The following is a 25,377-nucleotide window of genomic DNA, read 5'->3' on the forward strand; positions in this document are numbered from 1 at the left end:
CCTGCTTGAGCTGGGTGGCAGTGTCCGCTTGTGGCTCTGGAGAAGCCCTGAACCACTAAATCCCCCACAGGCAGCAGTACCCTTCTAGTTGGTATCACTCGGCCTTAGGAGAGCCCTTTTAAACTATTGCTCTCAATTACGGCCTTTTTATTGAATAATAACTCAATTAAAGGTGTGCTTTTTATTGAACATCCCTGATACCTTTATTGGTATTATTAGAGTAACCAGCATAATAGGGAGGAACAATTATTTCAGTGCTTATTAACACACACACACACACACACACACACCCCTGCTAGCAGAGGGAGAGCAGCGTTTCATTGCAGGAGCCTAGTTGTGTGTTGGTTCCCAAGGGTCACAATAAAAAATGATGTTTCCTCAATGTTTTCAAGTTTCTATTTCCCTGGAACCTCTAATGCATTAGGCCGGCTGCATTAAAATTCCTCCAGGGTTTTATTACAGCCAGAGTTACACAGAAGGGCACCATCTGAAACATCCACTGCCAGGTACAAGGTGGATAATAAAACACGAAACATACAAAGCCCACCCATAATACGTGCATGCATGGGGATGTGTGGATTTTATAGGGATCGCATGGGATTTCATTTGCTCCCCCAGCCCTCTTCGGAAGCTGGCATGCTATTCCCATTCTGCTGCTGCTGCTGCTAAGTCGCTTTAGTCATGTCCGACTCTGCGCGACCCCAGAGACAGAAGCCCACCAGGCTCCCCTGTCCCTGGGATTCTCCAGGCAAGAACACTGGAGTGGGTTGCCATTTCCTTCTCCAATGCGTGAAAGTGAAAAGTGAAAGTGAAGTCGCTCAGTCATGTCCAACTCTTAGCGACCCCATGGACTACAGCCTACCAGGCTCCTCCATCCATGGGATTTTCCAGGCAAGAGTGCTGGAGTGGGGTGCCATTGCCTTCTCCAACTCTACCGATGAGGAAATGAAGCTCAGAGAGGTAAAGTGACTTGGTTGACGTTGTTGTTTAATTGTTAGGTATGTCCGAGTCTTTTTTTGCAACTCCATGGATGGAGGCATGGCAACCCACTCCAGTACTCTCGCCTGGAAAATCCCATGGATGGAGGAGCCTGGTAGGCTGCAGTCCATGGGGTCAAAAAGAGTCGAACACAACTGAGCGACTTCACTTTCTTTATTTCTATAGTTCCTTTTGGAGAAGGAAATGACAACCCATTCCAGTGTTCTTGCTTGGAGAATCCCATGGACGGGGGAGCCTGGTGGGCTGCCGTCTATGGGTTGCAAAGAGTTGGACACGACTAAGCAATTAACAGACACAACACACATAGCCTGCCAGGCTCTTCTGTCCATGGGATTTCCCAGGCAAGAATACTGGAGTGTGTTGCCATTTCCTTCTCCTGACCCAGGGATTGAACCTGTGTCTCCTGCATTGTAGGCAGATTCTTTACCACTGAGCCACCTGGGAAGCCCCTTGATTGACATCTTCCTGCAGGGAATGGCAAGGTATGAACTCGTGCCGCTGTTCAGGGTTCTTGTAACAGTGATCTCAGGGAGGGTTTTGAATTAAAGAAAAACACAAGGGTCTCTCTTGAAAGCCAGTACAGCAAAGAAGATCCGGTGTGGGTTTCTGCCAATGGATACCAAAAACGTCTGAGGAAGGAAAAGGGAAGGAAGCAAACAAGGAAACACGCTGGCCTTGGGTTCTGAGTCGCCAAGCCTGATGTAGTGATCCCAATGCAGCTGACATTTCTAGGTCTGTAGGCCAGGCTTGATGTTGCTGGGTAAGTTGCTTCAGGGCTTCCCTGGTGGCTCAGATGGTAAAGAATCTGCCTGCATTGCGGGAGATGTGGGTTATATCCGTGGGTCGGAAGGATCCCCTGGAGAAGGGAATGGCAACCCACTCCAGGATTCTTGCCTGGAGAATTCTATGGACAGAGGAGCCTGGTGGGCTACACCCCACAGGGTTGCAAAGAGTCCTACACGACTGAACAACTAACACTTTTCAACTTCCAAGTCGCTTCAAAATAATCTAGGCGTTGACCTCTCGGTTGGAACCTTGGTGGCAGCCACGGTGGCAGCGTGTTGGGGCATGGCCACTGTCTGGGCCATCAGCAAAGCTGGCACCAGCTGGAGCTTCCAACTCACCTCTGGGCAAGTGGCCCTGAGCTCCAGGAGCAGGGACAGCCCCACGTCCGAAGCAGCCCTCTCACCAAGGGGCTTCTGCCATGTTTAAAAATGAGCCGTCCGTGACTGTGTGCTGCCTTTTAAAATATTTAGTGAGTTTTTGAATAGAAGAATATTCTGAGTGGCTCTTCAAAGCCTTTCTGACATTGTTCAATTTTCAAAAGTGAGCAGTCCCAGTGCTCAAGGCTACTTCTAGGCAACAGATAACCGTGAAGTGGAAGTATGGAAATGAACATTTTATTTAAAAAAGAAAGTTACGGGGGAGAGTGGAAAGAGTGTTGCATAGGAAGGGCCTTTGAGGACTGGGAGATTTAAAAACACTGGAAGCTGTCAGATCCTGGGATAGACTGTCCCCTGCTGTGAATCTTGCCCTGGTGTGGAGGGAAGTGAGGGGACCAGATTGTTCAAAGGCAAGGAAAAGCGTTTACCGTGGCATGATCTGGGACCCTGGAGTCCGATTTGGTGGGTGCACAGAGCTCTTCCCCACCTGATGATAAATTCCGAACAGGTTAACTTCCTCCTCCGGCTTCCCTGGTGGCTCAGTGGTAAAGAATCCGCCTGCCAATGCAGGAGACACAGGTTTGATCCCTGGGTCGGAAAGAAACCCTTGGAGGAGGAAATAGCTACCCACTCCAGTATTCTTGCCTGGGAAATCTCATGGACAGAGGAGCCTGGCTGGCTATAGTCCATGGAGTCGCGAAAGAGTTGGACAGGACTGAAGGACGAAACTACAGCAAGCAAAACTTCCTCCTTAGACTTTTCTAAGATAGAGTCTTATAAATGTCTTTCACTCTTTTTGTTTTGTCTTTAAAAAAAAAATACAAGAAATGGAAACCTCTGAGTTCTTTAGAACGTGCAGCTACATGCTTCTCAGCAGCTGCTGCTTGAGTTTAAAAAAATATATTTTAATCAGCCATTTCATTCCTGGCCTGCCTGAGAATTTTGCACTGTCTTCTGATACCCGCATTCCTCAGGGGCAATAGAACTTTCTAGAAAGTGTGGGGTCATCAGAACAAGAAACAGGAAGTGCTCCAGAGAGACCCAAGGAAATGAAGATGATGAAAAAAGAGATTAGGGGAAGGGAGGTGGCCCAACTTGAAAACACAAGGAACCAGAGCTGCTGTGTGTGTGGAACTCGGTTACTGAGAGTGGCTGGAGCCCAGGTGCAGAGTCCAGAGTGCTCTTTTTTATTTTATTTTTATTGAATTACAGTTGAAACCAATGGATTTTTAAAGTTGTTTATTGACTGTGCCGGGTCTTTGCTGCTGTGTGCGTTCTTTTTCTAGTTGCGGTGCTCTGAATTCTCACTGTGGTGGCTTCTCTTGTTGCAGAGCATGGCTCTAGGGCGCCTGGGCTCGGTAGGTATTTGTGGTTCCTGGGCTCCAGAGCACAGGCTCAATAGTTGAGGTGCACGGGCTGAGTTGGTCTGCCGCATGTGGGCTCTTCCCAGATCAGGGATTGAACCCACGTCTCCTGCACTGGCAGGCGGCTTTATTACCATCGAGCCACGAGGGAAGTCCAGGGCTCTTTAATTGGAAAATCTATGGCCTTGTGGGAGGTGGCGCTTCATTTGTGTTATTAGCTCCTGATGTCAGAGAGGGATGTTTTCTTTATCTTCTTATTTATTACTTATTTATTCTGCCTTGTTCCAGAAAAGAATTTGAGGAGGACAAAACACTATGGCGTCTGGCCAGCTCTCCCGTGAGACTGAGGTGAACCGTTCTGTTGTTCTCCACATATATCACCTAGTAAGCCAGGACAGGAGATGGCACCTCCAAGAAGGCTGTGCATCTCTGGGCTGTAGCATCGTCATGTGCCAGCAGGGACGTGGTCCTGGCCTGGCCTCCCTCAGCGGTCATGTGACGATGAAATGCACCCCCCAAAAAATGGCCTTTTGTTGTGACAGTGGGGAGGCACACAGGAAGGGAAGGCTGAAGTGTCGGTGTGGCCTTACCGCTCCCAAAGCGAGGAACACGGCTGCCCAGGGCCTTGGGAAGGCCTCTCTGCACGTTTCTGGGGGTGGGGGGGGGGGGGAGATTCTCCCGAGGGGCTCCAGCACGGGGAACTGAATTAATGCAGACATGCTGGGAGAAGGAAGTTTCCCAGACACCCTGGAGAAAGAAAATGGCCTCAGAAGTTCTCTTGGAGCTGGGTTTAAAAACGAGGGGAAGCTGAGCTTTGGAATCCTTTTCCCCTTTCTGTCCGTTCCCCCATCACCCACCCACTGGTCTCCTCACTACAAACCTGGAGACACATGTCCTGTTGGACACGAGTGTGTGGTGATGACTGTGGACCGCCAGGCTTGGAAGGCGTGTCTTAGTTCCCAGCGGTGGGCGATCTGGCCCAGTTGGTTCTGTGTTGCAGAGAATCTCCACGCTGACCCCTGACTCCTGGAGGACCCCCCACACACTGCATGGCTCAGTGAGGTTCAGGCTCCTTTGAAGCCATCAAGTCTAACCCATAAGGAACTTGGGGTATTTGTTCTCAGAGTCCATAGAGTTTTGACTGCTAAGGGTGAAGCCCCCAAGAAACATACTTCTCGGGTGGGAATCAAAGAAACAAAAACTCTATCTCTGTATGGGATTTCGGAAATCCCTCTTTTGAGGAGGGGCTGTACTTCCCCTTCCCTTCCTGATCCCGGGTTTGGAAACTAACACACACCTCTGGCTTCACTGGGGAGTTTGCAGCTACTGTACTTTATCAGTGTTAAAATCTTCCAGGTACAAGGAAGTCTGAAAAAACAAAAAGGGTTTTTTTTTTCCCAAGACCTCGGCTGTGATGCCATGTTCCCTTTCCCTTATCCGGCCAGTGAGCGAGTCTGAGGGGGCAGGGCAGGGCCTGCCCACACCTGTCCCATTTCATGTGGAGTGTTAGGAGAGCTTCAGGCTGGAGAAGCAGCCAGTTTTACCCGCAGGTTGAGGATGTCGGCCACGAAATAGGTGCTGGTTGGAAGGTCCAGGTTCCCATTTTGTGACCACCCCCAATGATGGACAAAGACAAGGATTTTTTGGCTCCATGCCACCAGCGTCCACGAACACTGGGCTCCCAATGCCAGAGCCGTTTGTCACAAACTCACACTTGCCACTGTTCATCCTGATCGCCCTGTCGGAGATGACACTCTTTCATTCAGCTTTCTGGCAAGGGACCTCATATAGGCCAGTGCCCTGCCCTGGGGGGTCTCAAGGCCAGATTCCATGCGGTGGTTAGGGGTGGGGGTGTGTGTGTGTGTATGTGCATGTGGGTGTATGAGGCCACGAGGGCAGTGATGGGGGGTGGGGTGGGCAGCTGTCCGCCAGTAGTGATGTTCTTACGATGCTGAAGTCCTGTTCCTACACGCATCCCTGTTTAACTTGGACGGTGCTTTCTGCACAGACACTGGTGTATGAAACCCTACGATTTCCGGTAGTTCAACTCCCAAATGACGCAGAGGTTATCAGCCAGTGCTCTTAAAATGTTTGCGAGGTGATTCAGTTTGATTTGTGTTTCTTAGAACTTCCTTGGATCGAAGATTTGCCTAGTCATGACTGGGTGGGGAGGGGGAGAGTTGTTTTGTCCCCCAGAGAGGTTTGGCAATGCCTGGAGAGATTTTTGATCCTCGTGACTGGGAGGGGAGGGAGTGTGACTGGCTTCTAGTGGGTATGCCTCTAAACATCCTGCAAGGCACAGGGCAGTACCCCTCCCACTCCCCAGATCAGATCAGATCAGTCGCTCAGTCGTGTCCGACTCTTTGCGACCCCATGAATCGCAGCACGCCAGGCCTCCCTGTCCATCACCAATTCCCAGAGTTCACTGAGACTCGCGTCCATCGAGTCAGTGATGCCATCCAGCCATCTCATCCTCTGTCATCCCCTTCTCCTCTTTCCCCCAATCCCTCCCAGCATCAGAGTCTTTTCCAATGAGTCAACTCATCGCATGAGGTGGCCCACCCACCCCCAAAAAATTATCAGGATCTGTATGATGGCTGAACTCTGCCTTGCTATCTTTTAGGCAGCCCAGCCTTTGTATACTTCCCATTGTTGGAATCAGGCTTTCTCACAAATAACATCTCCTTTGGCTTCTGAGATGATGGGTTTAAAGACACCATGTTATAAGGGCACAGAGTGAGGTCTACCAATTGGAGTAACAGCCACACAGAGGCTTCTCTAGCCTGTCCGCCAGGGGGTCTGCCAGGGGGTCGCTGGCCTGGGCCTGCTCTGCAGTGGCCTGCTGCCGCTCCCCGAGAGCCGCGCCGCCGCCCGCATCTCACGTCTCTCTTGCCTCTTTCTGTCCGTGTGTCTCCCCAGGTAAAGATGAGCCTTCCAGCTACATTTGCACAACATGCAAGCAGCCCTTCAACAGCGCGTGGTTTCTGCTGCAGCACGCGCAGAACACGCACGGCTTCCGCATCTACCTGGAGCCCGGGCCGGCCAGCAGCTCGCTCACGCCGCGGCTTACCATCCCGCCGCCGCTGGGACCCGAGGCCGTGGCCCAGTCCCCGCTCATGAATTTCCTGGGCGACAGCAACCCCTTCAACCTGCTGCGCATGACGGGCCCCATCCTGCGGGACCACCCAGGCTTCGGTGAGGGCCGCCTGCCTGGCACGCCGCCGCTCTTCAGCCCGCCGCCACGCCACCACCTGGACCCGCACCGCCTCAGCGCCGAGGAGATGGGGCTCGTCGCCCAGCACCCCAGTGCCTTCGACCGAGTCATGCGCCTGAACCCCATGGCCATCGACTCGCCCGCCATGGACTTCTCGCGGCGGCTCCGCGAGCTGGCGGGCAACAGCTCCACGCCGCCGCCCGTGTCCCCGGGCCGCGGCAACCCTATGCACCGGCTCCTGAACCCTTTCCAGCCCAGCCCCAAGTCCCCGTTCCTGAGCACGCCGCCGCTGCCGCCCATGCCCCCCGGTGGCACGCCGCCGCCGCAGCCGCCGGCCAAGAGCAAGTCGTGCGAGTTCTGCGGCAAGACCTTCAAGTTCCAGAGCAATCTCATCGTGCACCGGCGCAGCCACACGGGCGAGAAGCCCTACAAGTGCCAGCTGTGCGACCACGCGTGCTCGCAGGCGAGCAAGCTCAAGCGCCACATGAAGACGCACATGCACAAGGCCGGCTCGCTGGCCGGCCGTTCCGACGACGGGCTCTCGGCTGCCAGCTCCCCCGAGCCCGGCACCAGCGAGCTGACCGGCGAGGGCCTCAAGGCGGCCGACGGTGACTTCCGCCACCACGAGAGCGACCCTTCCCTGGGCCATGAGCCCGAGGAGGAGGACGAAGAGGAGGAGGAGGAGGAGGAGGAGCTGCTGCTGGAGAACGAGAGCCGGCCCGAGTCGAGCTTCAGCATGGACTCGGAGCTGAGCCGCAACCGGGAGAACGGTGGTGGCGGCGGTGGCGGTGGGGTGGCCGGCGTGCCGGGCGCGGGCGGCGGCGCCGCGGCCAAGGCGCTGGCCGACGAGAAGGCGCTGGTGCTGGGCAAGGTCATGGAGAACGTGGGCTTGGGCGCGCTGCCGCCCTATGGCGACCTGCTGGCCGACAAGCAGAAGCGCGGCGCCTTCCTGAAGCGCGCGGCCGGCGGTGGGGGCGGCGGGGACCCAGGCGACGACGATGACGCTGGGGGCTGCGGCGACGCGGGCCCCGGGGGCGCAGTCAACGGGCGCGGCGGTGGCTTCGCGCAAGGCACCGAGCCTTTCCCGGGCCTCTTCCCGCGCAAGCCGGCACCGCTGCCCAGCCCCGGCCTCAACAGCGCGGCCAAGCGCATCAAGGTGGAGAAGGACCTAGAGCTGCCACCTGCCGCGCTCATCCCGTCGGAGAATGTGTACTCGCAGTGGCTGGTGGGCTACGCGGCGTCGCGGCACTTCATGAAGGACCCCTTCCTGGGCTTCACGGACGCGCGCCAGTCGCCCTTCGCCACGTCGTCCGAGCATTCGTCCGAGAACGGCAGCCTGCGCTTCTCCACGCCGCCCGGGGACCTGCTGGATGGCGGGTTGTCGGGCCGTAGCGGCACGGCCAGCGGGGGCAGCACGCCACATCTGGGCGGCCCGGGCCCCGGGCGGCCGAGCTCCAAGGAGGGGCGGCGCAGCGACACGTGCGAGTACTGCGGCAAGGTGTTCAAGAACTGCAGCAACCTGACGGTGCACCGGCGGAGCCACACCGGCGAGCGGCCTTACAAGTGCGAGCTGTGCAACTACGCGTGCGCGCAGAGCAGCAAGCTCACGCGCCACATGAAGACGCACGGGCAGATCGGCAAGGAGGTGTACCGCTGCGACATCTGCCAAATGCCCTTCAGCGTCTATAGCACCCTGGAGAAACACATGAAAAAGTGGCACGGCGAGCACTTGCTGACTAACGACGTCAAAATCGAGCAGGCGGAGAGGAGCTAAGCGCGTGTGCGCGTGTGTGTGTGTGCGCGCGCGCGCGCGGGGGCCCGGGCCCCACCCTGCGCACCTGTACAGTCGCCCCGTCGCCAAGCGAGAGAATGCTGACCTGACACTTGCCTCCGCGTCACCGCCGCTCGGCGCCCCCCGCAGGTCCCCGGGGCCCAGGGGAGGCGGCCCTCCAACCTAACCTGTGTCTGCGAAGTCCTATGGAAACCCGAGGGTTGATTAAGGCAGTAAAAACAAAAAAAATTGTGGAGCCTTTTAACTGTGCAATAATTTCTGTATTTATTGGGTTTTGTAATTTTTTTGGCATGTGCAGGTACTTTTTATTGTTATTCTTTCTGTTGAAATTTCTTTAAGAGATTTTGTTGGGTATCCATCCCTTCTTTAGTTTTTTTTTTTTTTTTTTTCCTTTAACCCAGTAGTAGCCTGAGCGATGACTCCTGAGCTCTGTAGAGGGGAAGCTATATTTTAAATTATAATTTGGGGGGTGGGGAGGGCGCTGCTTTTTTTGAAATCTAAGCTAAGCATGTGTAATTTCTTGTGAAGAAGCCAACACTTAAATGACTTTTAAAGTTGTTTACTTTTTTATTCCTTCTTCTTCTTTTTTTTTTTTTTGTCCTGAAATAAAAAGTGGCATGCGTTTTTTTGGGGGGGGGGAGGGGGGTGGATGTACAGCGGATAACAATCTTTAAAGTTGTAGCACTTTGTTTCAGAATTGGAATGGAGATGTAGCACTGATGATGTCCTGAGTAAGGGAGGCCTTTTCTGTGTTGACTTCAACCTTGCCATGCATAAGGAAACCTTTGAATGGTGGGCCTTCCCTCCCCGCCGCCCCACCCCCCTCCCAACAACAAAATACTCAGCACTGCCAGAGAAACAGGAGTTTTTGAGGTCTTTGCCCCAGGAAATGGCCCAAGAGCATTCTAAAATTGTGCATTCCCAGCAGATCCCCTCCGTTTCTTGGGATGTCGGTGTGCCCTGGAATGCCATTTCTGCTATTTGCCATAGATTAGACTAAATAAAATAGGCTGAAGGTACTTTGGTGGGTAGATAGATGGTGGTGGCCTGCAATAACACAGAAAGGAAAGAAACCAGCCATGTTCTTTCAGGCTTCTTCTGGCTTGACAGATTCTCTCTCTCTTTTTATCACCCTCACCACAGAAATCCTAAGTCATAGGTTGCTACCAGTGACAACAGACCGTTTCTCAAGCAGACAATGTCCTGATGGTGACTGGAGGGGAGTTAGTATTCCCTCTGCACACTGATGACATTATACGGATGGGGTGGGGGGAATCTTGCCAATTTCAGTTCCCTTTTACTGCAAAGTGGGAAGAGTTCCATCTGAAGGTGCCCAGCGCTACTTCCGTTTTTTTTTTTTTTCTATCCCCTTAGGTTGGAAGGTACTAAACATTGGACTGTTCAGATTAGACATTTGAATTCTGTTGACCCGCACTTTAAAGCTTTTGTTTGCATTTAAATTAAATGGCTTCTCAACAAGAAATTGCAGCATCTTCTTCTTTTTGGCCCAGAGGTGGGTTAAACTGTAAGGGATGGCTGAGATGGAGTGCCAGTACTGCTAAGCGTGGCATTCACAGTACTGGCACTATAAAGAACAAAATAAAATAATAATTTATTGGACAGTGTTTCTACTGCCATTCAATTTGATGTGAGTGCCTTGAAAACTGATCTTCCTATTTGAGTCTCTTGAGACAAATGCAAAACTTTTTTTTTTTTTCTTTTGCAATGAAAAGACTTTTTAAAAAAAAAAAAAACGAGAAAAGTACATTTCTTTAGAAACAAAGCCACATTTACTTTAAATAAATTTTCAAAAATCCTGGTTGAAGACGTGAAAATGCCATAAGACCCAATCAAATGAAGAAATAAACCCAGCACAACCCTGGATATCCATTAGCTGAATTAACCTCAGCCCCTTTTGCCTGTGGGACAACGCTGCTTAGATGTGGAGTGGAGGTGACTTACTGCTGAATTAAAACTCAAGTGACACAAGGTACAAGTTGATATTGTTGAATGAAAAAACAATTCAGGAACAATGGCTAATTTTTTTCTAAAGTTAAATTTAGTGCACTCTGTCTTAAAAATACGTTTACAGTATTGGATACATACAAGGGTAAAAAAAAAATTGTGTGTATGTGTGTTGGAGCGATCGTTTTTTTCAAAGTTTGCTTAATAGGTTATTAAAAAAAAAATGCCACAGTGGCTGCGTGTATATTGTTTTCTTTTGGTGACGGGGTTTTAGTATATATTATATATATGAAAATTTCTTGATTACTGTAAAAGTGGACCAGTATTTGTAATAATCGAGAATGCCTGGGCATTTGACAAAACAAGAAAAAAAAAAAACCCTTTTCTTTTCCTTGAAAATGTTGCAGTAAAATTTAAATGGTGGGTCTATAATAATTTGTTCTTGTCGCAGTAACCGTAAAGTCGGAGTTTTAGTACATTTTTTTCTGCCTTGGGTGTTGAATTTTTATTTCAAAAAATGTATAGAAACTTGTATTTGGGGATTAAAAGGGGATTGCTACACCATGTAGAAAAAGTATGTAGAAAAAAAAGTGCTTAATATTGTTATTGCTTTGCAGAAAAAACCCCCCACATTTCTGATCTGTGCTTAATTCTCTCCTCCCACCTCCCTCTGGAATGGATATATTGGTTGGTTCATATGATGTAGGCACTTGCTGTATTTTTACTGGAGCTTGTAATTTTTTAACTGTAAGCTTGTCCTTTTAAAGGGATTTAATGTACCTTTTTGTTAGTGAATTTGGAAATAAAAAGAAAAAAAAAACAAAAACAAGCAGGCTGCCATAATATATTTTTTTAATTTGGCAGGATAAAATATTGCAAAAAAAAATTTGTATGTTAAGTCCTATTGTACAGGAGGAAAAAAAAAAGGGTTGTTTGACAACCTTCGAGGAAAAGAAACAAAAGGAAGTAGCTAAATGCTTTGGTTCACAAATCATTTTAGTTGTATATATTTTTGTCAGAATTGGCCTCTACCAAGGACTGTTCGAAATAGGGCTTCAGTCTGAATGCCCTGAACCTTGCATCAAGGCTCCCTGGTGTGGCCACAGCAGACCGGATGGGAAATTCTTTATTCGCGTTGAGTGGAGAAATCAGTTTTTTTGTCAAGATGTCGGTACCATTTCACATAGCCCTCCCTTCTCTACGAGGCATCTGTAAAGATGTCAGACGTGGGGGAGAGAGCGCACGCCTTCTCTTCACCACCACCACCACCACCTCTCCCACCCTTCAGAGCAGAAAGAAATGCAAACCGAGCTTTCTCTAGTCCTTGAGAGAACGTCAAACAATCAAGCAAAACAAAACAAAACAAAATGTGATAAAGGGAGCTGGCGTATCAGCCAGGCGCAGGTGACGTGGTCTGCGGCTGGGACCAGTGCAAATTGAATTTCAGGAAGGGGTCCCCATCACAGCCAGGACCTTTTCATCCGTGGAGAGTGGTGGCCTGCTGTCTTTCTTACTTGCTCCGCTGCTTTCTCTCCGGAACCTACATTCCGTCAGTCTCCAAATGCCTAGGGCCTGGGACGAATTCGGTGCCTTTCCATAGTTCTTTCTCTTTCCTTCCCACGTGTTTCCTCTCCATCGTCCCACCTCTGTCGATCCCTCGATGTGCTCATGTTTATCAGATTTATTTTTCCCTCTCTGTCCCCCCACCCCCGCCCCTCTTTTTTTTTTTTTGTAAAGCCAAGTAGCTTTAAGATAATAAAGTGGTGGTTTTTTGGATGAGGGAATAATACATTTTTAAAAAAATACCTATATCAGGAAGCCATTTTTTATTTCAGGAACTCTAAGAAACCATTATATTTCAGGTTATGAAAGTATAAGCAAGCATCCTTTTGGGCAATTTCTTTACCAAATGCAGAAATCTCTCTTCTGGGCGCTTTTCTGTTTAATATGCTTTTCCTCCTTGCCACTTACCTTTGCAAAGTAAAAAGAAGGGGGGAGGAGGCAGAAGATCAAGCTGAGATGTTTGTTTCCTACCTGTTTGACCTGAAGCCCCACGGGCTGCCCTTTTCTCCGGGTGCCTTGGGGAGGTCCTTGAGCAGCCTCCAAGGCAATCCTCCTGTAGTTACAAAAGCTAGCCAGCTCTCACCAGCTTCCGCAAAGTCACCACGATGCCAGAATCAAGCCATCCTAAAGCACAAAGATTGTGTCTCTGTCGACTGCAGAGAAATGAGCATTTTTGCTTCTCTTTTTTTGTGTTTAAAAAGCCAACACTGAAGCAGATGACCCAGTGAGAGAGGCCCCGGGCCCTGGGGGGACCCCGCCGACCCCAGGCTGGTTTTCCACACTGCCACAACTTGATTCAAAGTTGCCCCCAATTGGAACCTGCCACTTGCCATTTGAGGGTCTTTCATGGGGGAGGAGGAGGAGGCTGACTTCCTCTAAGCAAAAATGTGAAAAGTAGGGAAGTCAGCCTTTCGTTCTGGTCCTAAGTGACGGTCAAGGATTTTTGTGGAACACAGGCAAACCCATGAATTTTGGTGCTCCTCGTATCAGCTCTGCGAAGCAAAGTTACATTGAGTTAAGTTGTTTGCATTTGTACTGGCAAGGCGAAATATTTTTATTACCTTTTCTATTACTTATTGTATGAGCTTTTGTTGTTTACTTGGAGGTTCTGTCTTTTACTACAAGTTTGGAACTATTTATTATTGCTTGGTATTTGTGCTCTGTTTAAGAAACGGGCACTTTTTTTTTTTTATTATGGATAAAATGTTGAGATGACAGGAGGTCATTTCAATATGGCTTAGTAAAATATTTATTGTTCCTTTTATTCTCTGTACAAGATTTTGGGCCTCTTTTTTTTCCCTTAATGTCACAATGTTCTGTTCAGCATGTGTCTGCCATTTCATTTGTACGCTTGTTCAAAACCAAGTTTGTTCTGGTTTCAAGTTATAAAAATAAATTGGACATTTAACTTGATCTCCAAACCTTGTCCTTTTCTGTGTCTTTCCAGGGTAGGGGATGGACAGCTTATTTCCAAGGGTGAAGTAAAGGTCTCTCTCCATTTTTCTCCTGACGTAGACCCATTACTCTTGTATCCGAGAGGACAGGAAGTAATGGCATGAGAGACTAGCCGTGCTTTTTCTTTACCTCTGTGAGGCTCTGTGATGCGGAATAGTGGTTCTCACTCCTGGTTACACGTTGGAATCACGTGAGAGTTTTTCAAAATCCCTGTGTCCAGGCCCCACCCCAGACCAATTTCTATCAGATTCTTTCGAGGCGAGATTTAGGCATCAGTATTTTTGAAAATGACCCAGGTGACTCGCAAACAGCCAAGTTTGAGACCAAGTGGTATAAAAGTAAAAGCCCTCGTCTGGGAATGACAAGACTTGGGTCTAGTTTCTTTCAGCTAACATTTCCTGAATTCCCAGGGAGAGCCACTAGGTGAGGCCTCGAGGGGTCAGAAATGAGTGGGACAGAGGTCTGGCTGCCTGCGTCCTTGGTCTGGTACCCTTGGGTCCCCTTCGTGAAGGGAGGCTGTTTGAGTACAGAGCATCTCCACCCATCCATGAGTTTGAATGGAATCACACAGGAGCACCACCTTCTTCCTGTCCCCTGTGTGAGAGGTTGATAGATTGGAGCATGCTTTCCTTGGGGATAATATCACAGATCCAGAGGAGGATGCATGGTCTTTTGGAAGGAAATAGCCTTTCACTGGGCTTTTCCCAGTGCTGGGCTTGGAGCAGTCAGCAAGATGGAAGGGAAGATGACAGCTTCCCATTGGGTTTCAGCCACTTAATAAACCACTGCTTTCCTTCTACGAGTGAGAGGCAGAGCCCAGCCCTGAGTGAAAAGGGATCAAAGACCCACCGAGTTCTCGACTATTTTTTTTTTTTTTTCCTGGTCACATCCCAAGGCATGTGGGATCCCAGTTGCCCGACCAGGGGTCGAACCTGCGGCCTCCGCAGTGAAAGCATGGAGTCTTAAACACTGGACTGTCAGGGAAGTCCCCCTTGACTACTCTTCTCATGTTTCTGGCTCTTTAAGACACAAAAAATGTTCCACTCAAGTCACTTTTCTGCAAACTCACTGGACGCCATTCACAAACCAGGTAGGCAGCCTGGGAATCTTCGCAAGAAGACTTTGCAAAAAATGAAAACAACACTGAGCTATGTTTATGAAGATGCTGTGTGGGTTCTGCCCACAGAGGTGATCGCAGGAGTGAGGGCCATATGTGCCTCTGTGTCCTATCTCCAGAAAGTCACCATTCTCCCAACATATCTAAGCACTGGACGGATACAGGGTTAAAGATGCAGGTGCTGGATTTAAAGTCCAGCACCCAAAATGGAGTAGGTAACCATTCAGGAGAAGCCCTGCCCTGATTTCTAGGCTGTTTTTTTGTTTTGTTTGTTTGTCCAGTCACTCAGTCATGTCGGACTCTTTGTGACCCCATGGACTGCAGCACGCCAGGCTTCCCTGTCCTTCACCATCTCCCGGAGCTTGCTCAAACTCATGTTGGTGAGTTGGTGATGCCATCTAACCATCTTGTCCTCTGTCATCCCCTTCTCCTGCCTTCAGTCTTTCCCAGCATCAGAGTCTTTTCCAGGGAGTCGGCTCTTTGCCTCAGGTGCCAAAGTATTGGAGCTTCAGCCTCAGCATCAGTCCCTCCAATGAACAAAATTTCTAGAGTGTAGAGAATAAAAACTCCCTGCGAAGAATTATGTGCTTTTCTGTAGGTCCTGGGCTCCAAGTCTATCTCTCACTGGCTTTAGGATGCCTGTGTCTGAGCCATGTGATTTTTCCTGCCTAGAAAACTGAGCAAATAGCAGAATTGAAACGTTCAGCTGCTTTCTGATTAGGGCACGAGGGAATGTGCTCATTTGGGGAAGAACCTCCATCTGAACGTTCAGGAACAAGCACCTAATCTGAGCACAAAAAGTGCTTGGGATGACATGTCATTCACACTCAGCTGGGCTCTTCCGGCCCAGCCCTTCTAAGAAAGCCCAGTTTAGAGATCACCAGCAGGGCAAACACAGGAAAAGCTCCACTCAGTCCTCGTTGTCTCACCAGTGGCTCTGGGACCTCAGGCCAATCCTTTCCCTTTTCTGGGCCTCAGTTTCCCTATCTGTAAAATGGAGCGTTAAGGTCATCTGGAAGGACCCGTTTAGCCTTCAGATCAGCATGCCGTGTGCACAGAGAGGAATAAAATTTGATGGGAAAGTTAAAGTCCGAAATGTTCCGTGTTTAGCTGGTGAAAATCAGGGTGAGAATGGGTTCTCAAGAACAGAAAACCCCGTGGTTTTGGTGGCTGTACCTCGGAGTCGCCAGCCTCAAGTCATACAGTCTCGTCTCCTCTTTTTCCAGGTGGTCCCAAGCATGGCTTGGACCTCAGAGCAGGCTTCTAAACAGCTCACCCTTGAGCTGTAAGTTCAGCAATTAAAGCTGGAAAACATCCTCTTCTACTTCAGAGGTAAAACGAAATGAATAGAGCTTTTATAAAGAACGCTAATGTGATGAAACAGACAATGAAACTTGTAACTTTCAAGCCAGGGAAGATGAAATTCTGACTTTCTTATGTGTCGGTAAAATCTTAGTCACTAATTGCCTGCTCTGCCTAACCTTCAAAACAATTTTATAGGATTCTGGTTAAAGACCATTCAGGATGTGCTAAAGAAGTCAAAGCAGAGCGAGCTTAAAAGTCTATTTAGTTCCCAAAGCCAAGACTGAGCTGCAGGTCAGGCCTGGGCACACAGGAGGTCAGGCCTGGTCTTTGCTCTTGGGGGCCTCCTTGTTTAATGAGAGAAATGCCTTATGAAACAAGGCTGCAGGATGGGGCGACGTGGGCAGAGAGGAGCCTGGAGGAGGGAGGCAGGGATTGGCTGTGGAGAGGGAGGATTTGGGAAATTGTGCTGCTCTTTGAAAAATGTGTAAGGGTTCACCAGGAAGTTGAGGACAGGTGAGGAGAAATGGCCTGTCTTGCAGAGGGTATGGCACAGGAAAAGGCATGGTTGTTGGGAAAGCACAGTAAAGCCCACGGAGAAGCAAAGTCATATAGTTAGTTGGACCCTGAAAAGCGTCTAGTACAAATCTGTCTAATACAGGAATCTTCTCCCAAACCCTAAAGTATAGTACATCCATCTGTTCATTTATCCAGCCATCCATTTGTCTGTCTACCTGTCTGTTTATCCACCCATCTATCTATCTATTCATCCACCCATCTACCTGTCCATCCATCCATCCATCTACCCTTTTATCCTTTTATCCATATATCTATCCATTCATTCTATCCATCATCCATCCATTTATGTATCCATCCAGCCAACCATCTACAAGTTGTTCATTAATTAACATTTATCAAAGATCTATGCTGTGTCAGAGACTCTGCTCGGAAGTTAGAGATCAAGAAGACTCACCCCTGCCTTCCTGGGGTTTACCTTTAGTGGGCAGAATGGGACATCCACCCATCTATTCAGTTGTTTCCTTAATGATCCCAGAGTTCCTCCTGAGTGACCCATACTCCTAGGCCCTGGAGATGCAGTCCAGGGCTTGGATGACTCCCAGTTGGCTGGGGAGGCAGTGAGTGAACCGACAGTCAGAGTTCTGTCTTTCGGATGGGAGCTCGGAGTCCAGCAGGAGGCTGGAGGAGACGTGTCCTTCATTACAGGTTAGGAAACCCAGTCCTTGTCCCAGGCATCCACGTGTCCTGCCGCCATCCAAACTGTGGTTTCCTTTACTGTGGTTTCCTTCTCACAGGACATGATCGAAATATACCTGTGTCCCTTGACCTTCTATAATCAAAGATGTAAAAAATAAGAAACATCTGCTACTGCTAAGTCACATCAGTTGTGTCCGACTCTGTGCGACCCCATAGATGGCAGCCCACCACACTCCCATCCCTAGGATTCTCCAGGCAAGAACACTGGAGTGGGTTGCCATTTCCTTCTCCAGTGCATGAAAGAGAAAAGTGAAAGTGAAGTCGCTCAGTCATGTCTGACTCTTCAAGACCCCTTGGACTGTAGCCTACCAGGCTCCTCTGTCCATGGGATTTTCTAGGCAAGAGTACTGGAGTAGGATGCCATTTCTCTGGAGCTAAGAGAGGTTTAATGTGTAACTATGAAATTGAGAAACGTCTAGTGTGGGACATATCCCAGGAGGTGAACCCAGAGGTCCTGTCTAGAAGTGGGTGGTCACTGTCTCTGTTCAAGCTCCACGATGCTATAATGAGCCTGACATGTCGCTCATGGGGCAAGCCATGTGAAATGTCTTTGGCTCAAAATGCATTGCAGGCTGAAATTTCCAAAGGGTAGGCAGGTCGTGCAGGAAAGCCAGGAGCTACTGAGGATCAGAGATGGTATCTCCCTCCCCTTCTTTCTTCCTAGCTCTTCTTCCTTCCTTCCATTGACAAGATTGTACAAAGCATCTACTCCACGCCCCATGGTACAGTGAGGAGCTGGTAAATGAAAGAGAGAAATTCAGAGGTAGACCACAGGTGAGACTCCCAGCCCTCCAACCTCATCTTTGACACCAGCCTGACTCAGTCTTTGGGCCTGCATTTGGTGCTGTAATTGAGGGTTCCATTTTGTTGCCTCTATCATGTTTCAACCATGTTCCTCTATCTTCTTTTGAAAGCTCTGGGGTAGTGTGTATTAAGAGCTAAATGATATTGTGGTCATTTGATCTGGTCATGTTATTCTCAGCAACTGTACTAAGTATGTGCTGTGCTGTGCTTAGCCTCTCAGTTGGGTCTGACTCTTTTCGACCCTGTGGACTATTGCCCACCAGGCTCCTCTCTCCATGGGATTCTCCAGGCAAGAATTCAGAAGTGGGTTGCCATGCCCTCCTCCAGCGGATCTTCCCAACTCAGGGACTGAAACCAGGTCTCCCATACTACTGGGAGATTCTTTACCATCTGAACCAGAGGAAGAGTTATATGCCTACAGATGGTCACTTTGACATTTCATTAAATTCTTTTGTAACAGGTCCACAAACTTCTGAGGAGGCCAATAGGAAGCATAATAAAATATAAATAAGCAGCAGGGTTATAAATAAGTAAGAGATGAAATGATGAGCTAGGCATATACACCTATGTAAAATTACAGCCTAGAGAAGCAGGCTCTATGTTGCTACACTTAAATCATAGATCTGAGTCCACATTTCTTGGTACCTAAAGGGAAAGGAACATAGACACGTCACTTATTATTCATGAGGAGAAGGCATTCCGGTGAATGACATACACGACGGCAAGATGTTAGAAGTAGCCTCTGTATTCAACAAAAAAAGAGTGAGTGAATGAAAAAGAGTTTGTTCAAGTGGAATATTTATATCCATTGGAAATGAGGGGGTTGAAGACTTTGGTAATAGTTGAGACGATGTCAACTTTTAGAAGAAGAGAAAATATTCGTATGCTGTGATTCCAAATGATCTAGCTAAGTGTAGGTGTGGATCCGACTCCACCGTGATTGTGGTTTCCGATTGTGAGTTCATCTTTGTGAGTTCCCCTCTGGGTGAATCTGATGACTTCTTCTATAAAAACTGCTTTAGAACACATTCATGGCTGCTTCTGCAGGGCCCCAGTGTCTCCAGTTGGTCTGGAAAGGAAGTGTAAACCTGGATCCCACATACACTTGGCCTCAGTGAGTTCTTCCACCCAAGGTCCAGAGAGATCGCACACTTCTGCCTCGTGTTCCAGACGGTGTAGCATTTCTTGTCCAGCTTTTGTTGGCAGAGCAGTTCTTCAGAATCCAGGCTTAAAGAAGAAGGATCCATTCTAGGTGCCCAGCGTCCTGGGGACAGATGCCAGAACTGTAGCCCCTTAGTTCAGGTTCTGTTCCTGGACTGGCAACCCACGCGCTGTGGAGTCTGCTCTCTCTGCTTTGGCTGTGATTCCTTTTGCTTTCCAGGATTCCTGCTTTTTATTGTTGTTGTTTGGTTGCTCAGTCATGTCCCACTCTTTTGAGACCCTATGGACTGTAGGCTGCCAGGCTCCTCTGTCCATGGGATTCTCCAGGCAAGAATACTGGAGTGGGTTGCCATGCCCTCCTCCAGGGGATCTTCCTGACCCAGGGATCCAACCTGCATCTCCTCCATGGAAGATGGATTTTTTACCACTAAGCCACAAGGGAAGGCAAGTTACATCCAACTTCAATTTTTTTTAAATTGCAGTTGATTTTATTGTGTTAGTTTCTGGTGTATAGCATGGTGATTTATATATACACACCAGGAACTAACACACTGGTGGCTCAGATGGTAAAGAATCCACCTGTAATGAGGGAGACCTGGGTTCAATTCCTGGGTTGGGAAAATCCCCTGGAGGAGGAAATGGCAACCCATTCCAGTATTCTTGCCTGGAGAATCCCATGGACAGAGGAGCCTGGTGGGCCACAGTCTGTGGGGTCACAAAGAGTCAGACACAACCGAGCAACTAAGTGCAGCACACGTATATTCATTTCATATTCTTTTCTATTATGGTTTATCATGAAAGGATTCCCTTTCTTTTGAGTTTAGATACACACACACAGATGCATGCATAGGCTATATATAACTATATACTGTATAACTCTACAACTACAGTTATATATAAAGCTATATAGGTCTATACGATCATATATATGAAACTATAAGCATACATAGAGTTATATATACAAGTATATAACTACTCTATTGTTATATACACATCTTTTATGTATGTAGTTATGTATATGTAAGTCTGTGTGTATAAAAATGTAACAGGAAAACACATGTTTGTGACATTTTATTCATCTGGAACTCTTATCCCTGATTTCTGGGACTTAGCATTGGGAAATAGATATCTCTTTTGATAAGTCCATATAGTTCATTTGTATTTGAATCACGTGAAGTGTTGCATTTCCTTTCATGCCAAAGCTGCCAGGAAGCTCCGTGTAAATTTAATGTTCAATCACAGAGTCGGTATTAGGTTGAGATTAAAAAGATATTGCTCCTTTGATCCATGTGGTGATGTAAAAACATATCCTTCCTTCAATATTATTTTTGAATTTCTATTTTGATAGCCTCACTGGACATGTAATAGCTTCCCAGGTGACTCAGTGGTAAAGAATCAGAGTGCCAATGCAGGGGACGCAGGTTCCATCTCGGTGTCAGAAAGATCCCCTGGAGGAGGAAATGGCAATCCACTCCAGTATTCTTGCCTGGAGAATCCCAAGGACAGAGGAGCCTGGTGGGCTACAGTCCATGGGGTCACAAAGAGTCAGACACGACTGATGCCTAAGCACGCACAGTGGACATGTGATCTTATTGTAACCTCCTCAATACATTTTAGAAGATGGTGAGATAGAGAACTGTAAATAAATAAATAGATAACTCCCTCCACCCCTGGGGCCATCCCAAGACATTCTGCTGAAACTACTTTGCTTCCCCAGACCCCTGAACTTCTCTGTCTATGGTTGGTCCTGACTACCTTGTGATCGCCCTGGTATTGTCAATCTGAACTGTTTTCAAAGTCTCCTGTACTGTTCTTTGTTTCTTGTGAACTTGGAAACTTGCATGCAGTGGAAAGAATGTGGGATTTAGAATTGGAAGCACTTGAGACTGAGTCTTGGCTCTGGGGTCTGTGATCTCCTGGCCTCAGTTTCATATCTGCACTATGGGGACAAGATCTCCTCACTGCAGAACTGTGAGGGTCGAACAGCATAAGGTAGCCAAGGCTCCTGGTACCTGAAGGTGCCCAACAAAATTCCACTTGCTGTCCCTTTCATTTTTGGGTCATGGTCTCAGCTTCCCAGCAAGCCCTCGACCATGTCCCTTGTCACACCCCAGCCTCTTTGCCCCCTGCCTCCCACCCCTGCCCACACCCCTCAGTCTGCAGAGAATCCGAGGTCTCCCACCCTGGACTCCTGGGCTCTGGGAAGGTTTGCCCCCTCCTGCCCCGCCCCCACCGTGTGTATGTCTGGGGGCGCCTCGCCAGGCATAGTCACGGAGACACCCACATGGCCCAGTCCTGAGCGCCTGGCAGCTGGGCAGGGGGTGGCTGGCATGTGGGGTGGGGGCTGCTCCATGGGCGGGTGCGGGTCCGCCTGGCCTGCCCTTGCTCGTGGGAGGGGCCGGGGCCTGGCAGATGGGAGCCATCACGTTGCACAGTCTCCCTCTGTCTTCCTGTCTCTCTCCTGCTCCCCCGCCTCCCTCGCCCTCCGCTTTCTTGCTCTGTCTGTCTGTCATTGCTGAGTTGTCTCCGTCTCTCCTTCTGTTCTTGCGTCTCTGCTCTTTCCTCCCTCCCCTGCACTGCACACCCAGAGTGCATACACCTCAGGGAGCGTCCCTCTGGGCAAAGAGGCTGTGCAACACCCATCTGGGTCATCCTGAGGGCTCTAGGGACCGGTGGCCCTGTCCAGAAGCCTGCTCCTCCCTGGAAAAAGCCCCACAGGCTCCCTGAGGACGTGGAGCCCCCAAGCTTGGTCCACATGCCAGTTCTCACACTCTTTCGTGTAGGAGTATGACCCATGGTGCTCAGTCGCTCAGTTGTGTCCAGCTGTTTGTGACCCCAGGGCCTGCAGCCCGCCACGCTCCTCCGTCCATGGAATTCTCCAGGCAAGAAGACTGTGGTGGGTAGCCATTTTCTCCTCCAGGGGATCTTCCCAACCCAGGGATCGAACCTGCGACTCTTGTGTCTCCTGTATTGTCAGACGGTTCTTTACCACTGTGCCACCTGGAAAGTGCCCACATAAAACCCATGGAGCTTGCACTTAAAATACAGATTCCCAGCTCACGCTGCTTGAAGATTCTCTGTCAGCAGGTTTGGGGCCTGGAATGTGCATTTTAAATATAAATCCTTAGAGATTCTGATGCAGGATATTTGGGGGAGTTCACAGGTGAGAAGCCCCGTATGGGTCAAATGAGGGCTCATCCTCAGAGCTGACCTCTCCCCAGACCCTGCCCCTGCCAGCTCACGCCTCCTGGCTCCTCATCTGTGTTTTCTCCCAGGTCTCGCCCCAGCCAGTCCCATCAGCCTGTTTCCTTCTGTGCAAACTGGGTGGATGTGTGTCCCCTCCCCCCACAGCATGGTTGAAGGATTGATGAATTGATGCTTGAGGAAAGGCTCTGAAGGATTTACATTCCTAGATATATGGTAGGAAGTGATGGATATGATAAATGTGTGTGCTCAGTCGAGCCCGACTCTATGACCCCATGGACTATAGCCCACCAGGCCCCTCTGTCCATGGGATTCTCCAGGCAAGAATATTGGAGTGAGTTGCCATGCCCTCCTCTAGGAGAGCCTCCCGACTCAGGGATCAAACCTGTATCTCCTAGGACTCCTGCATTGGCAGGTGGATTCTTTAGCACTGAGTCATCTGGGAAGCCCAGATGTATTAAATAAACAACCACATAAATGATGGCTACCCCAAGTCCTGGAAATCAACCCTCAATATTCACTGGAAGGACAGATGCTGACGCTCCAATCCTTTGGCCCCCTGATGTGAAGAACTGACTCATAGGAAAAGACCCTAATGTTGGGAATGATTGAAGGCAGGAGAAGAAGGGGACGACAGAGGACTAGATGATTGGATGGCATCACTGACTCAATGGACATGAGTTTGAGCAAGCTCTGGGAGATAGAGAAGGACAGGCTTCCCTAAGCCTGGTGTGCTGTAGTCCGTGGGGTTGCAAAGAGTTGGACATCACTTAGCAACTGAATGACAACCCCGAGTCCACCTCACTGGCCTCTGTGCATCCCTCAGAGGAAGCCTCCTGCCCCTGGGAACACCGCAGGCTCTTCCCAGACATCCAGTCTTTTCCCACGATGTCCCTGCCTCCTCTTGTCCCCTCCTCCCTCCCGTGTCCTGTGGGACTCATGGCTCAAGGCCCCCTCCCGGACCTCCTGTTTGGCAGACCACCTGACGCTTTCTCACCTATGGACACTTAAGCCCTGGTGTGGTCCCCTGTGGCGGTTAACACCCTGAGTCCTGAAGGGCTATGGGTTCGGGAAGGAGGAGGTGTCCCACTGTCCTCAGTGGAGGGACACCCGCCTGCTGTAGGGGGAGTACAAAACCCCAGGAATCAGCTGCCTGTCCCTCTGAGGCAGCAGCCAGGGAGGAGGTCAAAGCCAGGGCCGAGACCACCAGGTCCCTGGCACCTCTTATGCCATGAGCCTTCTTCTCTGACCCCCCTTAGATGATAGAACCCTTTGGGGATCATCTCCATTGTAGCCACTGCCTTCCTTCTGGGCCTCGACTACAGCATCCATCATGGGTCCCTTGATTTTAGCTCTGAGGCTGGATGACTTGGGTGGGGGTCCCATTCAGCTTCTTTCTATACGAGTGACCACCTGGGGCCTCAGTTTCCTCATCTGTAACACGTGGGTAATAATGCTACTGATGTCCTCCAGTTGTTGGTGTGAGCTGTGAAAGCCGCTCAGTTGTGTCCCACTCTTTGCGACCCCACGGACTATACAGTCCATGGAATTCTCCAGGCCAGAATACTGGAGTGGGTAGCCTTTCCCTCCTCCAGGGGATCTTTCCAACCCAGGGATCGAGCCCAGGTTTCCTGCATTGCGGGCGGATTCTTTACCAGCTGAGCCACAAGGGAAGCCCAAGAATGCAGGAATGGGTAGCCTTCCTTTCTCCAGCAGATATTCCTGACCCAGGAATAGAACCAGAGTCTCCTGCATTGCAGGTGGATTCTTTACCAGCTGAGCCTCTATGGCACGCAACGTGCTCACACAGGGCACTGAGTCAACCCTCAATAAGCACCAGTCAGGACCATTCACTGCTGACACGATCTCAAAATCCCAGTGACTCATTCTATGATAATTAAGGTTGATTTCTTGTTAATGTCACAGTCCCATAAAGTGGCTGCTGGGCAGCTTCCTATGGAGAGATTCCGGGATTCCAGCCCGTTCTTTCTCGCTTTGCTGACATGTTCTAGAACTGCAGTAGACACCGGCAAATGCTTAAATCCAAATTAATTTTTAAAATCAATAAAATTAAAGACTCAGTTCCTCAGTTGCACTGGCCACCTTTCAAGGGCTCAGTAGCCACAGGTGACCAGTGGCCATCAAACCGGGCAGCCTACACAGGACATGTCCACCTCTGAAGATTAGTCTTCTCAGGGGTCTCTGCTGGATCCTAGGGGGTCTCTGCTGGATCTCAGGGGTCTTTGCTGGATCCTCGGTGCTGAGCCATCAGCATTGGGAGATATGGAGAGTGACACGCAGGTGCCCCGCTGGGTCAGGACTGGGGGTGGAGACTATCACTTCTGTCCCCATATCCCCTTGAGCAGGCCGAATGACATGGCCTCAACCTAACCTCAGAGGGCACCGCGGGGGCTTCACCGTGGAGTTCTCAGTCACCGCTGGGTTCCGTGTACCTGCCCCATTCCACCCCCTTCCCTTTCGTTTCTCAGCCTTACCTCACGTGGTCCCCAGGAGGGAGAGCACAGATTCCCAGGGGCTCTCTCAGAAGAGGAAGGAACCCTCTTTCCTAGAATTCCCCAGCCGCCTTTCCCTCCCTTCTCATCCGCCTGAGAGAGAAGGCAGAGCCGTCGGTCCGCGTGGCGGTTCTTGAATCACTTCCTGGGCCAGAAGAAAGTCAGGTGCTGGTTAATCCTGGTTTCCTAAATCAGTCAGCTGGCTAGGTGCGGGGCAGGCTAGGATGGGAATGAAGGGGGGCAGTTTCTACCCCACCCCAGATTATAGGTGCCACCCAGTGAGGGAAGGGCGGAAGATGCCGGCGAGAGACCCCACAGCCCTCTGGTGTGCCCTGCTCTGTGCTGGGTCCTCTGCTGGGCACTGGGTTTGGTGGGGAGTCCTGACCTGGGCATGGTCTCTGCCACCAGTGACTTTGTAGATTTGCAGGGAATGACGTTGGAGAACCCGGCCCAGACGAGGGTCAGCGGGGGCACCCTTGGGAAGGG

At 49.7% G+C, this 25,377-nt stretch overlaps 1 protein-coding gene across 5 annotated transcripts in view; it reads left to right on the forward strand.

The window, feature by feature from the left end:
- BCL11B (BAF chromatin remodeling complex subunit BCL11B) overlaps nucleotides 1–13,473 on the forward strand; it is a 102,266-nt gene extending 88,793 nt beyond the window's left edge. For all 5 annotated transcript variants that reach the window (XM_006079124.4, XM_025271638.3, XM_006079123.4 and 2 more), the window contains one exon: nucleotides 6,446–13,473. In XM_006079124.4, coding sequence (XP_006079186.2) covers nucleotides 6,446–8,514 — 2,069 coding nt within the window. In that variant the 3' untranslated portion in view covers nucleotides 8,515–13,473. The remainder of the gene's footprint in view (nucleotides 1–6,445) is intronic.
- Nucleotides 13,474–25,377: the final 11,904 nt, after the last annotated feature.

The sequence above is a fragment of the Bubalus bubalis genome, chromosome 20, assembly GCF_019923935.1.
Source record: "Bubalus bubalis isolate 160015118507 breed Murrah chromosome 20, NDDB_SH_1, whole genome shotgun sequence".
NCBI classification, from domain to species: Eukaryota; Metazoa; Chordata; class Mammalia; order Artiodactyla; family Bovidae; genus Bubalus; species Bubalus bubalis.